At 52.9% G+C, this 14769-nt stretch overlaps 1 protein-coding gene across 2 annotated transcripts in view; it reads left to right on the top strand.

The window, feature by feature from the left end:
* Positions 1–3866: 3866 nt before the first annotated feature.
* The window catches only part of CNGB1 (cyclic nucleotide gated channel subunit beta 1), an 83944-nt gene continuing 73041 nt past the window's right edge, over positions 3867–14769 (top strand). For both annotated transcript variants that reach the window (XM_021932041.2, XM_021932042.2), the window contains exons 1-11: positions 3867–4178; positions 6751–6808; positions 7095–7167; positions 8174–8264; positions 8366–8396; positions 8626–8671; positions 10312–10387; positions 10690–10738; positions 11169–11346; positions 12786–12861; positions 13948–13984. In XM_021932041.2, coding sequence (XP_021787733.2) covers positions 4020–4178; positions 6751–6808; positions 7095–7167; positions 8174–8264; positions 8366–8396; positions 8626–8671; positions 10312–10387; positions 10690–10738; positions 11169–11346; positions 12786–12861; positions 13948–13984 — 874 coding nt within the window. In that variant the 5' untranslated portion in view covers positions 3867–4019. The remainder of the gene's footprint in view (positions 4179–6750; positions 6809–7094; positions 7168–8173; positions 8265–8365; positions 8397–8625; positions 8672–10311; positions 10388–10689; positions 10739–11168; positions 11347–12785; positions 12862–13947; positions 13985–14769) is intronic.

Below are 14769 nucleotides of genomic sequence, written 5' to 3' on the forward strand. Positions count from 1 at the left end.
TGGGAAGCCAGGCCCCTGGTAACCCGGGCCAGTTCCCTGGCAACCCATGGTGCTCCAAACCTGGGCCATGCAAGGGCCCTTCCCTGGGGCCCACATCCTTGCTGGGCCCTGGGAGTTGGGGGGTGCTGCTGGTTTCCTGGGCATCAACAGCCTCTTTTCTCCCCTGCCCCCATTCAGCGCCTGCTAATCCTTTGCACACGGCCCAGCTACTGCCAATTAATCTTCCTTGTGTCTGAGGGGCCAGCTACTAGTGGCAGCGAGAAGGCAATTCCTGGCTGGCGGTTGGCATCTGAGCAGGTAACTCAGGATGAGGTGGAGGCTCGGTGGGACCCCGAGGGGATCCCCATGTTCTCCCTCTAGAAAGGCATTTAGGCAGGACCAAACTGGCATGGTGGGAAACCTGCGGCTTCCCTCTCTCTGGTGGAGCTCAGACTTTAGCGTGCAGCAGAATTTTCAGGACAGCTTGTGCAATGTAAATTCCTAGGCCCCCCAGGAGGGCTTGAGGGACCTAGGAATCTGTATTTTCACCAGCTCTCCAGAAGATTCTGGAAATACTGGTGGTGCAACACCATAGCTCCCCAAGCTGCCACTCGTGGGCCCCCTTCCCTCCTGAGCCTCCCTCATCAAAGTGCGGTCAGCAGGGACACGGGGGAAAGATGGGAGGTACCTGCAAAAATTCTCATTTAGGAGGAAAAAGAAAAATGGGGGATCAGGGAGGCTTCCTTAGTCATTTCCAGAAGGTTTAGAAATGCAAGCCAGAATTGCTGCCTGCTGGGAAGGGTCTACAGGCCTGGCCCGCAGAGGAGGCCAACACTCGGCAAACGCCACGACCACCTGGGAATAGATGTGGGGCAGCTGGAATCGGGCAGACCTGAGTGTAAACTCAGCTTGGCCACTGCTGGCTGTGCTGCTTCAGGCGATTCTGTTGACCTTTCTGTGCTGCATAATGAAAATTCTTATTTTACTGAGTGCAGGGGCGGGGCGTGGTGGTGAGAGTGAGGATGAGTATGATCGTGAGTAGAATGCACTTAGCTCAGCCCTGGCTCTCAGGGCTGCCTGTGGCTGACTGGGGTCAGTGAAATCTGCCATCCCAACGTGTGAGCTCTGGCAGTCCAGACTTGGGAAAACATTGTGTCTGCGCCCCCACCTTCAGGGAAATGGAAGACCGGAGGGGTCATGTCTGCCCCAAGTTCACTTTTTGGGAGGCTCAGCCAGGGATCTGACACTTAGAGCTCTGTTCCCACCACAGCCTCTCATGGGAGAGGCTGCGCTGCTGATGCCAGAGCGGGAACAGAGGTCAGGGCTGTAAGTAGAGCGCAGGCAGCATAGCCGCGGGCTCTGGGGAGCTGGGCTTGGCCTGGGCTGCCCTCTTCAGCTGGGGCCAGGGTCCCTGGCAGAAAGGGGCATACAGACACTCTGCCAAAGCCTGGGTTGCCCATGGCTGGGAGAGGGGTGGGGCACACTCATGTGGGACAAGAGCACGTCTAGGGCTAGGAGTTAGCACACACTGACCTGCACACTGCCCACTGGCCAGGCCATCCTGCAGGGGTTCAGTCATAAGGGCTGGGGCTCCCCATTCCCCAAACAGAAATCAACCAGAAACAACCTGTATAAGGTAGGACTGAAATAACACAGTAAACCATGAAAAAAGCTTACCTGGCATTTTATCTTTTTCTTTCTTTTTTTAAAATATAGCACTATAAGCATTTTCTTTTATTTTTGAGACAGGGTCTCACTCTGTCAGCCAGGCTGGAGTGCAATGGCGAGATCTCGGCTGACTGCAACCTCCAGCTTTTGGGCTCCAGTGATTCTCGTGCCTCAGCCTCCTGAGTAACTGGTATTACAGGCGCGTGCTACCATGCTGGGCTAACTTTTTGTATTTTTGGTAGAGATAGGGTTTCATCATGTTGCCCAGGCTGGTCTTGAACTCCTGAGTTCAAGCCATCTGCCTGCCTCAGTCTCCTAAAGTGCTGGGATTACAGGTGTGTGTCACCACGCCCAACCTTTTTCTTTTTTTGGAGGAGTCTCACTCTGTCACCCAGGCTGGAGTGCAGTGGCGCAATCTCTGCTCACTGCAACCTCTACCTCCCGGGTTCAAGCGATTCTCCTGCCTCAGCCTCCGGAGTAGCTGGGATTACAGGCACGCACCACTGTACCCAGCTAATTTTTGTATTTTTAGTGGAGATTGGGTTTCACCATGTTGACTAGGCTGGTCTCAAACTCCTGACCTCAGGTGATCTGCCTGCCTTGGCCTCCCAAAGTTCTGGGATTACAGGAGTGAGCCACCATGCCAGGCCCACTTTTTTTTTTTCTTTTTTTTTTTTTGAGACAGGATCTTGCTTTGTCACCCAGTCAGAAGTGCAGTGGCATGGTCACTGAAGCCTCGACCCCCTGCCTCAGCCTCCTGAGTAGCTGGGACTACAGGTGCACACCACCACAGCAAGATTTTTTTTTTTTTTTTAAATAGAGATAGGGTCTTGCTATGTTGCCCACGGTGGTCTTGAACTCCTGAGCTCAAGTGATCCTCTCATCTTGGCCTGCCAAAGTGCTGGGATCACAGGCATAAGCCACTGCACCCAGCCCATTTTACCTTAAAAATGATGAACATAGGTTAATTTTATCTTAAAACAGATTTTCCACTCATGTATTACTTATAATGAATATTTTTACTTATAATGAGATTATGCAGTACATGCATATTACACAATTAATGTTTTCATTTGATACCATGTAATAGTCATAGCCAACATTTATTAAGCCCTTGGCATGTGCCAATCACTGTTCTGAGTATGTTCCACTTATTATTATTATTATTATTGAGACAGGATCTCACTCTGTCACCCGGGCTGGAGTGCAGTGGCACGATCTTGGCTCACTGCAACCTCCACCTCCTGGGTTCAAGTGATTCTTGTGCCTCCGCCTACTGAGTAGCTGGGATTACAGGTGCCCACCATCATGCCCAACTAATTTTTGTATTTTTAGTAGACATGAGGCTTCCCCATGTTGGCTAAGCTGGTCTGGAACTCCTGGCCACAAGTGATCCGCCCACTTTGGCCTTCCAAAGTGCTGGGATTATAGGCGTGAGCCACTGCGCTTGGCCTAAGTATGTTACACTTATCAATTCATTTTATCCTCACAATTAACCCATGAGGTAGGTACAATTAATATCCCTATTTTACCGACAAGCAAACTGAGGCACAGAGACATTAAGTGATCTGCTCATGACTTGACTTCAGAGCAGGCACATCTTCTTGCTAGCTCGGTTAGACTGTTTCTTTCTTTTTAATGCCCCCGTAATAGTCCATTATTGGATATAGTGTAACTTACTTAGTACATGCCTTTCTTACAGATGAACATTTAGGTACATGTAAGTACTTTCCAATAACCAATCTCCTCTTGATGAATATTTGGGTGTTTTTCATTTTTGCTATAACAACCAGCTTCTTTGTACACATATATTTATGGCCTTGAGTAATTCTATAAGGTAAATACCTAGAGATAAAATTGCAGAAATATATATGCACACATATATCTGTGTATATATGTAATATATATGTGTCTATGTATATGTATATCAAATATATATGTGTGTATATATTTTTATATTTTTTGAGACAGGGTCTCACTCTGTTGCACAGGCTGGAGTACAGTGGTGCATTATGACTCACTGCTGCCTCTACCTCCTAGGCTCAAATGATCCTCCCACCTTAGCCTCCTGAGTAGCTGGGACTACAGAGGTGAGCCACTACACCTGGCTAATTTAAAAAATATTTTGTAGAGACGAGGGTCTCGCTATCTTGCCCAGGCTGATCTCAAACTCCTGGGTTCAAGCAATCGGTCCACCTCAGCCTCCCACATTGCTGGGATTACAGGTGTGAGCCACCGCATGCAGTCGAAATATTTTTAAAGTTGATGAAGGAAAAGGAAATGTACAACTCACAAGAGTGGTCCATAAGTGGCGGGAGCAACTGTGAGTGCTCCAGGGAGGGCTAAGGACACTGTCTCCTACAGGTGTCAGGATGTTGGGCTGGGTCCAGAGGGTGCTGCCTCAGCCCCCAGGAACCCCTCGGAAGACCAAGATGCAGGAGGAAGAGAAAGTGGAACCAGAGCCAGAGCTGGAGGCGGAGGTGGAACCAGAGCCAAACCCTGAGGAGGCTGAGACAGAGTCCGAGTCCATGGTGAGAGGGGGAGGGGGAGGAGGGGCAGGCCGGCCTCGCTGCTCAGGGTCTTCCCAGTTTGGGCCACCTGCTCTCCAGGGACCTTCTACAGCAGAAAAGGTTAGCATCAGAAGGAAAAGTGGGGGTCACAGGGTCCCACACTTGTTCAAATGAGAAAACTCAGGTTCAGACAGTGGATAGGGCTGGCCCAAGACTAACATTTTCTGTAAAAGGCTAGATAGTAAATATTTTAGGCTTTGTGGGTGATGCTATCTCTGTTAATTACTCAATTCTGCGATTATAGTGTGAAAACAGTTATAGGTAGTGCATGAATGAATGAGCATAGCTGGGTTCCAATACAATTTTATTTATAAAAACGAGCAATAGCCTAGATTTGGCCCACAGGCCGTATTTTGCTAACCTCTGGAGTTCAGAACAGAGCTACTCACAGGAGCCAGTCCATGAACTGTTTATTACTAGTCCATGATGATTAAGCAGTTTGTACCAGAATGTCAATCTACTCTGTAGCTAAGTACACTGATTAGTTTAGTTGCTATTTATTTTGTACCAAGACTTTCTCAGTGAAGGAAGCAGTGCATTGATAAACATTCTGGTGCAAACTGCTTAATCATCATGGACCATTAACAATTTGCAGACTGGCATGGATCCATAGGCCACACTGTGGAGTATTTCTCCAGAACTTTTCCTCTGCAACCCATCCATTCAGGAGGTGGATGGCAACTAATTCAGCAGCTCAATTCGACAGATGTGATTGAGCTTCTAATTGATGCCAGGCCCTGTGGTCAGTGCTGAAAGCATAAAGATGAGTAGGCATTGCCCCGGGGGGTCAGCAGACAAGAGCTCAGCCAGTTCATTCTGCCAAGAGACACAGGTGGGGAGGAGGGGACGTGGTGAGCCCCAACATTGGCCTCAGCTCTCCCCTTCTTGGGGAGCCAGCAAAGTGTGTCAGATCAAACAGTGGGAGCTCAGAAGAGGGAGAGTCATCTTCACTTTGGAGATTGGCGGCTGATGGGGAAGGGCTTTTTAGACGCAGAGGATGGAGCAGAATTTTAACCCAGGGAGATGGAGATGCTGGGCATTCCTGGCAGAGGAAAGGCTGTTACTAGAGAAGGGCAGGGTGTGTTTAGGAAACAGATACAGCGTGTGTGTATGCATGTGTATATGTTGCATGTATATACATGTATATGTCATATATGTGTAGTGTGCTCTTGGTATGTCTGTGTCTGCACATATGTATTTGCAAATTGGGTGTGCATGACAATGTATGTGAGCATATATGTACATGAATGCATGTGTATGTGTTTGCACATATGTTTATGTGCACATGTATTAGTATGTCTGTGGTTCCATGTGTTTGTGTGACATGCTAGTGTGTATGTATGTGTCTACATATTTCTGAGTATGTGAGTGTACTCATGTATTTCTATGTGTATGCATGTTTGTGTGTCTGTGACTGTGTCATGTGTATGTGTATATACACATAGTTGTCTCCACATGTGTATATATACACATTTTGTGTCTGTGCATGGATGTTCACGTATGTTTAGATGCAGAAATCTGTGTGTATGTGCATATCCATATGCACATACTTGTGTGTATTTGCAAATATGCAAGTGTGTGACTGAGCATATGTGTGTATACACATATTTCTGCACTTGTAATCATATGCAATGTACCTATGCATATGTGCATGTTGTGTGTCTCTACACCGGCAGGCATATGCATGTGTGTATCTGTATGCATGCATGTGTGTATATGCACGTTTGCATATGACTGTATGCACATATATGTGTGTTGGGGCATGTATGCATATGTACATACACATGTATATGTACATATGTTTTTGCCTGTACATGTGTGCACATGCACTTATTTTTGTGTCTGCACATGTGTGTATATATGCATGTTGGTATTTGTGTGTCACTGTATGTATGCATATGTATGTGTACATACGCTCATATTGTATGTCTGTTCATGTATGTATGTGAATGAGAGTGAGTATGCACACATTTGTGTGCATGTGTGTGCATGTATGTTTGTTTGTACATACACATATGTGCATGTCGTAGCAGGAGGTGTGGCTGCAGAGGCAGGTGAAAGGCAGATAGCAGAGGCCAAACTCCAGCTGGCTACTAGGGAGGAATGGAAAGTTTGGGCCAGGAGAGGGAGCGCCCTGGTAGGGGAGGAGGGGTGTGGACTCCTCCCATCTCCCTCTTCCCCTCAGCCTGCCTCAAGACTTCATAACTATCTCTAAATGGTCCTCTCCCCTCTCAGGCCACTAAAGTGGGGCAGCCTCCTGGGGATATTGTAGGCCTGGGAGGCTGGGAGGCCACCTTGGACCTTGGGGGCTGTGAGGGCCCCCAGCCCCAGATGAGGGGTCCCTGGGGCTAGGAGGAAGGGAGTATCCCAGGTGGAAGGTAAGGCCACCAGGATTTACAGAGACGATGCTGAGGAAAGAGCTGTTTGGGTCTTTTGTGGGGCAGGGATCCCTTGAGGGAGAATCAGGGGCTGCCCCTGTCCAAACCAGGCTGGTCTCACCTAGGGCTTACCTGGCCGTGTTCGAACCCTCTAGCCCCCCGAAGAGTCACTCAAGGAGGAGGAAGTGGCTGTGGCGGACCCAAGTCCTCAGGGTGAGTGAGAGTGCAGAAGCCCAGGCTGGCAGGGCAGGGGGGCTGGCATTCTCCCCCTGGAGTCTCGCAGAGCCCACGAGGTTGGCAGACCCATTTCGCAGATAAGGAAACTGAGGCTCAGAGAAGCTAAGGGTGGGCTCCTGGAGACTTCAGTTGATCTGAGCTGGAGCCTGGCTTTCTGACCCCTTGGGGGCTCTCTCTGCTTCCCTGACTTGATCTCCCCAAGCAGGGTAGAAATGGGCCTCTCTGAGGCCCTAGATCTGAAGGATGAGAGATTCTTTTCCAGAGACCAAGGAGGCTGCCCTTACTTCCGCCATATCCCTCCAGGCCCAGGGCGCTGAGAGTTCTGAAATGAACAGGTACTTTACCACCCTCCCCTCTCTTCAGGGCCAACCTGCCCCCGACTCCCCTCCCAGCTAGGGAGCCCTAGGGATGGGGGGTGGATGAGTACTGCCCTCAGCTCTGCTGTCATTCTGGGGAAAGCCCTGGGACATCCTGGGAATTGGCTGAAGTGAGCTTCAGGTGGAGGGTGGGCTCTCCCAAAGTAAGCCTGAAGCTCCCAGTTTGTAATTTCTGCTGGAAATCCAGAGTCATGCATTCATCTCCATTCAGCCCATTCATTCATTCCTTCACTCATTCATTCATTAGACTGCTGGCTCCTTGAGGGCAGGGCAATGTGACCAAAAGAAACAGTGGGTCAGAGCTGCCTAGTGAGCGCCCCTGTACAGGGGGCCGGACGTTTCTCAGTGCTCGGGTGAGATGCAGGCCCAATGGGGTCAGAACTTCTGCTTTTCCCAGAGAAGCCAGAAATCCAGGCTTTTGCATGGAATCTCCCAGTTGGTTCCTGAGCATGGCTGGGGCTGGGCTGGCCTCAGGCAGGGAGGCTGTGACCTTCACATTTAGGCTGCTCAGCCTCTGCAACAGCATTACACCGGCAGCAAACCTTGGCCCTTTGGGAGCATGATGTGTGCTCAGAGCAGGACAGTGGGAGGCAGGAGGAGAGGAAAGTCAGCTGCTCTGTCCTAAGCATCCATGGGGGTAGACTCCGAATGGCACCCGGTCTGCCTGGCCTCACGAAGCAGCAGCATCCCCCATTTTCCAGAGAAGCACATGGAGTTTCTTGGGGAGGAGATGGGTCTGAATCTCCCAGTGGGGAGACAGTGGTTTAGGATTCAAGCCAAGTTCTTTCGGACACTGGACTTGCCTTGGGCCAGTGGTACATGTAGGTACTTTCCAATAACCACACCACACACATACAGATGACAGTGACACTCAGAGACGGGAACTCACCTAGTGTCTTGGGCCTCGAGGGCCTCATTGAGCTAGGGGAAGTTGGCGGCAGGCTGGTGTCTCTGTCCATCGCAGTCCCAGCCGCAGGGTGCTGACCTGGCTCATGAAGGGCGTGGAGAAGGTGATCCCACAGCCTGTCCATAGCGTCACGGAGGACCCGGCTCAGGTACTGCTGGGGCTGGAGGCTGAAGGGGCTGGGTCGGAGAGGGGCTGTGGGGAGGCTGCCCTTGGGCTCCCCGCCCATGTCTATCTGTCTGTCCCTGGCAGATCCTGGGGCACGGCAGCACTGGGGACACAGGTAAGACCAAGGGGCAGGATAGCTTTTCAGCGGCGGGGCTGAGGGGCTGAGGGGTTGCTGGGATGGGCCCTGCCCCTTGGGAGCCTCTGCCCAGGCCAGATCTTCTCATCTGATCGACCCTGAGTTCGAGCCTGGGATTGAGTTGGGCTCTCGGTGCCCACTCCAGGCTGCCCAGGGGGCTGGGGCAGGTCTGCTACTGACTGCCTTTCTGTATTTTCTGACCCTGCAGGGTGCACAGATGAACCCAATGAGGCCCTCAAGGCCCAATACATGAGGTGAGTCCCTGTCCCTGAGTGTCACTGTCATCTCTATGTATGTGGTAGGAGTAACAGGGCCTTGGGTTCAGGAGCAGGGTCTGTTACCACCTCAGGGTATGACCTTGGATGTGCCTCCCGTCTCCTCTATGCCTGTTTCCAGCCATAGAATGGGGACAGTGGACCGTGTGCTGCTCATAGTTTGTGGCAGAAAGTCCCTAGGTGCACCCAGGGATGACTGAGAGGCCCCTGGGTGGGGCCACCCTCTGAGAATGGGGAGGGGCAGGGATGAGCTCCTCACAGGTGGGCTTCATGTAAGTAGGCTCCGTGTGGAGCCTGGAAGCAGGGCTTGGCTCACTGTGGGGGACATCAGGGTGCCCAGGCTGGCCTCAGTGTCTGACCTCTCAGAGCTGACTCAGGGAGGGGTGGCTGCCCCATCAGTAAGGGTGGCAGGCTGGCGGGGGGACTCTGGCAAAGAGGGGAGCCAGGGAGCTCCGAGAAGGGGCCCTGCTCAGTTTCAACTGCCTCTTCCTTGCAGGTGTTTAGGCCCTGTGTGGCCAGGTCCTCCAGGTTTTCAAGAGAAGCTAGAAATCTAGCTTTTTATGTAAAACCCTCAAATTTTAATCAAGAAGTTTTCAGGACACTGTAGACTTCCAAAGTAAGCTTGAAGCTCCCAGTTTGTAATTTCTGCTGGAAATCCAGAGACATGCATTCATCTCCATTCACCCCATTCACCCCATTCATTCATTCCTTCACTCATTCATTCATTAGACTGCTGGCTCCTTGAGGGCAGGGGCTTTTGTCCTGGTCACTACTGAACCCTTGGTGCCCGGCACAGCACCTACCAGAGTGAGGACTCAGCACACATAGGACAAATGCATGCATGAATGAACATACTTGTATATAATCACACACTTCATTCATTCATTCATTCATTCCTTGCTGCAGCTTGCTCTCTGTGTCTTTTGGTCCCCTACTTCCTTCTGAGACGTGCGCTGCTGATTCCTGAGACCATGAAAGCAATTTAGGATGAGGGCACCTAGAGGACTCACCAGCCTTCTTTTGGGCCATACTTAGGGGAACCGGTTGTCCTGGGAACATGGTGCCTCCCTGAAGAGAGTGGGGCTTCCCAGAGGCCAGATGGATTTGGGATCCAATGCTTGACCTTAGGACCAGCCACATAATTAATTTGCGGGGCCCCAGGCAAATGCAAATGCAGGCCCCTTAAAATTTTTTTAAAAATGTTTTCAGACTGTGACAGCAGAGTATGAAACCAAAACCAGGTCCTTCTAAGTCTAAGGCCTTGTGTGATGGCACAGGTCACACTCCCGTGCAGCCAGCCAGCCCTGTCTGTTCCAGCACAGGGAGCCCCCAGGGGTGCACTCAGGTCCTCAGGCGGCTCTTGCCTCTCCTCTGATGCCTCAGGAAGCCACAGCTGTGGTTCCGGAGCCTGGTCCAGCCCTGGCTCAGAATTGGAGTCTGGCAGGATTTCCCCACCGCCTTGGGGCCCTTTGAGAGTTTCCAGGACAAGGCCACCACTACGCAGAGCAGTGGTGGAGGCCACGGAAGGGCTGGTCGGGGGCTGGCCCCGCGGTGGGCTGTTAGGTAGTGCACTGACCTGTTCCCTCAGGGCGCTCTGCTGACCACTGGCCCCTCTGCAGGCCCGGGTCACGGCTGCTCCTGTGGCTGGAGCAGAATCTGGAGAGAGTGCTTCCTCAGCCCCCCAGATCCTCCGAGGTGAGCCAAGGAAGGGAGGGGCAGGGAGTTGAGTATATGGGGGGGTTTCTGGGGCCCCAGGAGGGCCTGCCTCCTCCAGCAGGCTGTCCCCACCCCCCTGGAACTCAGGAGAGGGTGATGCCCCCCTTGGAGAGTCCTTGATGGGGAGGAGTGACTGTGAGAGGTGGCGGGGATTCAGAAGGAGAGACCCCCCAACCCCCCCCACTCACCAGCCTTGGGCCAGTGCACAGCTGGTAGTAGGGGTTGGGGAAGTGCACAGAGCTTGCTATGGCCCATGACCTTGTGCCCTGTTTGTCACCCAGGTCTGGAGAGATGAGCCTGCAGTTGCTACAGGTGCTGCCTCGGACCCAGGTACAGGGAGGGGAGCTCGGGAGGGGAGCTCAGGAGGGGGCTGCCTGGGATGGTCACGGGCTGGGCTCAGGGGTCAACTGGGCCCTGGAGAATCCCCCGGAGGCCCTTAGCCCCCACCCAGACTAGGATGGGGTTCAGGGCTTGCCAGGAGCAGGCTGCTGTAGGGGACACCAGAATCCCCTCCCCAGTCCAGACTGGGAAGCCAGAGTCCTGGAAGAGACGTGTGGGTCTTGGATAAGTCCCTTCCCCTCCCTGGGCCTCAGTTCTCTTGTCTGTCTGGTCTGTTTGAGGATAGGAATGGGTGAAGTGGTCCCAAAGGGCTCCCCATTCAGTCCTGTTAGTGCCTTGAATCTGGCCCCTGTGCCCTTGAGGGGTTGAAGGAAGCCCTCAAGGGACGGCGTCTCTAGCTCCTGCTTTCCCCGCTGTTTAGTGCCTCCAGGACGCCCCCAGGAAACAGAGCCCAAGCTGCAGGCCCGGGAGAGTACCCCCCTGCCCACTGCCATCCCCCTGCAGCCCAAGGAGGAACTCAAGGAGGTGCCAGCTCCAGAGCCCCAGCCTAGCTCCCAGGCCCAGGCCTCCTCCCTGCCACCACCCAGGGACACTGCCAGGTGAGCCACCCTCAATGCTGCGCCTCCCACCAGGGAGCAGGATGAGTACCTAGTCCCTGCCCAACACCTAACCTCCAGGAAACCTGGAAGAAAATTCTACTGGATGTGTGCAGACCCCTTCCCAAGGCAGCCACATCAGCTTCGTGCCCTTTCCCACGTTTCTATGCATGTCCAAGCTTTCAAGCTTTGGGTACGTGTTTTTTTTGTTTTTGTTTTTGTTTTCTTTTTTCTTCAACACACACCTGACAGGAGCAAACTATACCGACTCTTCTGCACTTTACTTTTTTTTTTTGAGACAGAGTCTTGCTCTGTCTCCCAGGCTGGAATGCAGTGGCACAATCTCGGCTCACTGCAACTTCTGTCTCCCAGGTTCAAGCGATTCTCCTGCCTCAGCCTCCTGAGTAGCTGGGATTACAGGTGCAGGCCACCACACCCGGCTAACTTTTGTATTTTTAGTAGAGATGGGGGTTTCACTGTGTTGGCCAGGCTGGTCTAGAACTCCGGACCTCAAGTAGTCTGATCACCTCGGCCTCCCAAAGTGCTGAGATTACAGGCATGAGCCACCCCGTCTGGCTTGCTTCTTTTTTTTTCTTAACTTGAAAAATGTGTCTTAGAAGCTGTTTTATCCACACAGGTCTTACTGCATCCTTTCTTTGACAGCTGCATGAAATGGATGCACCAGTTTTTATTTAACCACTCAGTGGACATTTACATTTGTTTTCACTCTTTTGCCACAATCAATAGCCCGTGCATGCGTCACTGGGTTCACGCACAAGTAAATCTGGAGGATAAATCAGTGGAAATGGAGTTCCTGGGCCAGAGGATACATGTATTTAAAATGGGATACAGGCTGGGTGCAGTGGCTCATGCCTGTAATCCGAGTACTTTGCGAAGCTGTGGGAGCAGGAGTTTGAGACCAGCCTGGGCAACCTAGCAAGACTCCATCTCTACAAAAAAATTAAAAACAAAAACAAAAACAAAAACAAAAAACAGCCGGGCGTGATGGCATGTGCCTGTAGTCCCAGCTGCTCAGGAGGCTGAGATGGGAGTGAGCTATGATCACACCAGCCTGGGCCACCAAGTCAAGAAAGAAAGAAGGAAGAAAAAGAGAAGGGAAGGAAGGAAGGAGGGAAGGAAATCAGGACAGGTGTTGCCACTTTCCATGTGTGAGATGCCCAATATGCACTCCCTTCCGGGGATGGGTGGGAGGGTTGGGGGAGCCTGAGCTACCTGCTGGGGCCTGAACAGTAGCCAGAAGCTCACTTAGGGAGGGTGGAGGGCGGGGGAAATGGTTTTCAGGCTGGAAACCTGGGCTCTGGCTCCTGGCAGGCTCTGCCTTTTGGCAGGCTTGTTTTCTGCCTTGTGAATGAGTTGACTTTGGCCTCAGTTTCCCCACGACCCTTCCCACCTGGACACAGCACACTCTCTTCCACCCGCAGGCTGGTGGCGTGGGTCCTGCACAGGCTGGAGATGGCTTTGCCGCAGCCAGTGCTACATGGGAAGATAGGGGAACAGGTCAGTGCTGGGCGCATGAAGTGGGGGCCTTGGTGGTGGTAGGAGGGGTCTTGGGAACTTGGGTAAGGAGCAGGATGGTTGGCCTGTGTCCCTGGGGTGTGAAGGCACAGCAGGAAGAAGGGACCCTGGGTAGGAGCCCAGCTCCCCCAGCCTTCCTGTCTGCATGGCCCACGCTCATTCCACCCGCTCTGAGGCACAGTGGCCACAGGCCTGAGATGTGGTGGCCCAGCCCCTCCTGCCAGGGGTTCACAGTCAGTGGGGGAGGTCCTTCCATGGGGGAGCAGAGAGGACATGGGGCACAGAAATGGAGCCTCCTGGGAGCATCAAGGAAGGCTTCCCAGTGGAGGTGGCCTCCAAGCATTTGCAAAGGTCCGGAGATACCCAGATTCTGGGAAGAAGTAAGGCTCACAGGAGCCGGCAGGCCCTATGTGCACTCCTGATAGCCTAGGGCTCCAACATGAGTGGCCAGGGAGAGCACTCATGCACCCCGTCACCCGTTCCTCTCCTTCCTCATGAACCAGGAACCTGGCCCTTTTTTCTTGGGTGCAATTGAACGTCTTTATAGAAGCACCTGGAACTGGGAAGTGGGAAGCCTAATCTCTCTCCTGGCTGTGTGGCCTCGGCCCTGGCCCCTCTCAGAACCTCAGTTGTCCCAGCTGACCAATGGTCAGTTGTTTACAGAACTCTTTACCTGCATTTTCATACCCAGGGCTGTGAGAATGGAGGTAAAGAGTTCTGTAAACAAAGCTGTCTAGGCCCCAGAGACAGGAAGGCCTGGCCAGGTCCTGGGTCTTTGTGTCACTCAAGGGCTCGGCCTGGCTCTTCTGAGCAGGTGCCGCTGCTGTGGCTGTCTGGGGTCGCCCCCACCTTGATTCACTTGAGCCAAGGCTCGAGCTCTCAAAGACCCCTCCCTCCACCTCAAATCCTTCACTGGCCCTGGGCACAGAGGGACTGTCTTCTCCATCCCATGGGACAACTAAGGCCTGGAGACGTGGGTCAAGGTCATGTGCTGGAAGGGGTGGCCGAAACAGGGAGGCTGGTGAAGAGGCCATGGCAGGATTTTCCCTTTTTTCTCTCTCCATGCAGGAGCCTGACTCCCCTGGGATATGTGATGTGCAGACCAGTAAGTGACACATTACTGGGTCCCCATGTGCATATTAGGAAGGGTTGCTTGGTGTCCTTGGGTCTGACTGTATGTGGGCAAGGGGGCTGTCCCTGGCCAGACCTGGACTCACACAGGGGGCAGTTAGGGTCTCCTGAGCTGGAGCTGAGAGAGCGCTGTGCTCTGCAGGCCCTACCTCTGTTCAGCCTGGCCAGGTAGCCAGAGCCTGGCCCAGAGCCAGATGGTGGCTGGAGGCCCCAGGAGCCTGATGTCCAGCTTCTCTCCGGAGCAAACAGTCCCAGGGCTAAGTCAGATGAGCTCTCCTTCCTGCTGGTAATGCCCAGAGAGCTCCCATCCCCTGGCAGCTGGGCAAATGGGTTTGGCCAAGCTGAATGGAGAGGGGTGGGGTCTCACTGGAGGAATCAGGCCCCACAGCCTCCAGCTCCCTTGAGCTGGAGGGGTCCCTGTCACCTGCGGCTGGGTTGGGGAGGCATGTGATGCCCTTTATCCCAGCCCTGAGCCAGGAATCGGGGACAGAGGACTGAGACCAGTCCTGAGCCAGGAATCGGGGACAGAGGACTGAGACCAGGAAGGGGCTGGAGGCAGGGTCTGTTCTTTCTTCACTTCATGGCCTCCAGAGAGGCATGCGGTGAACAGGCATTCATTCATCCATCCATCCATTCATTCATTCAGTACATAGTTAAGGATAGCCTACTATGTGCCAGGCCTGTGATGGGTTCTAGTTGTGAGCAGAGCTCAGGGACTGTGGGTGGTGGCGTCCCCTGTTCCATCCTGGACACAAGCCC

Source organism: Papio anubis, chromosome 18 (assembly GCF_008728515.1).
Source record: "Papio anubis isolate 15944 chromosome 18, Panubis1.0, whole genome shotgun sequence".
Taxonomy (NCBI): Eukaryota; Metazoa; Chordata; class Mammalia; order Primates; family Cercopithecidae; genus Papio; species Papio anubis.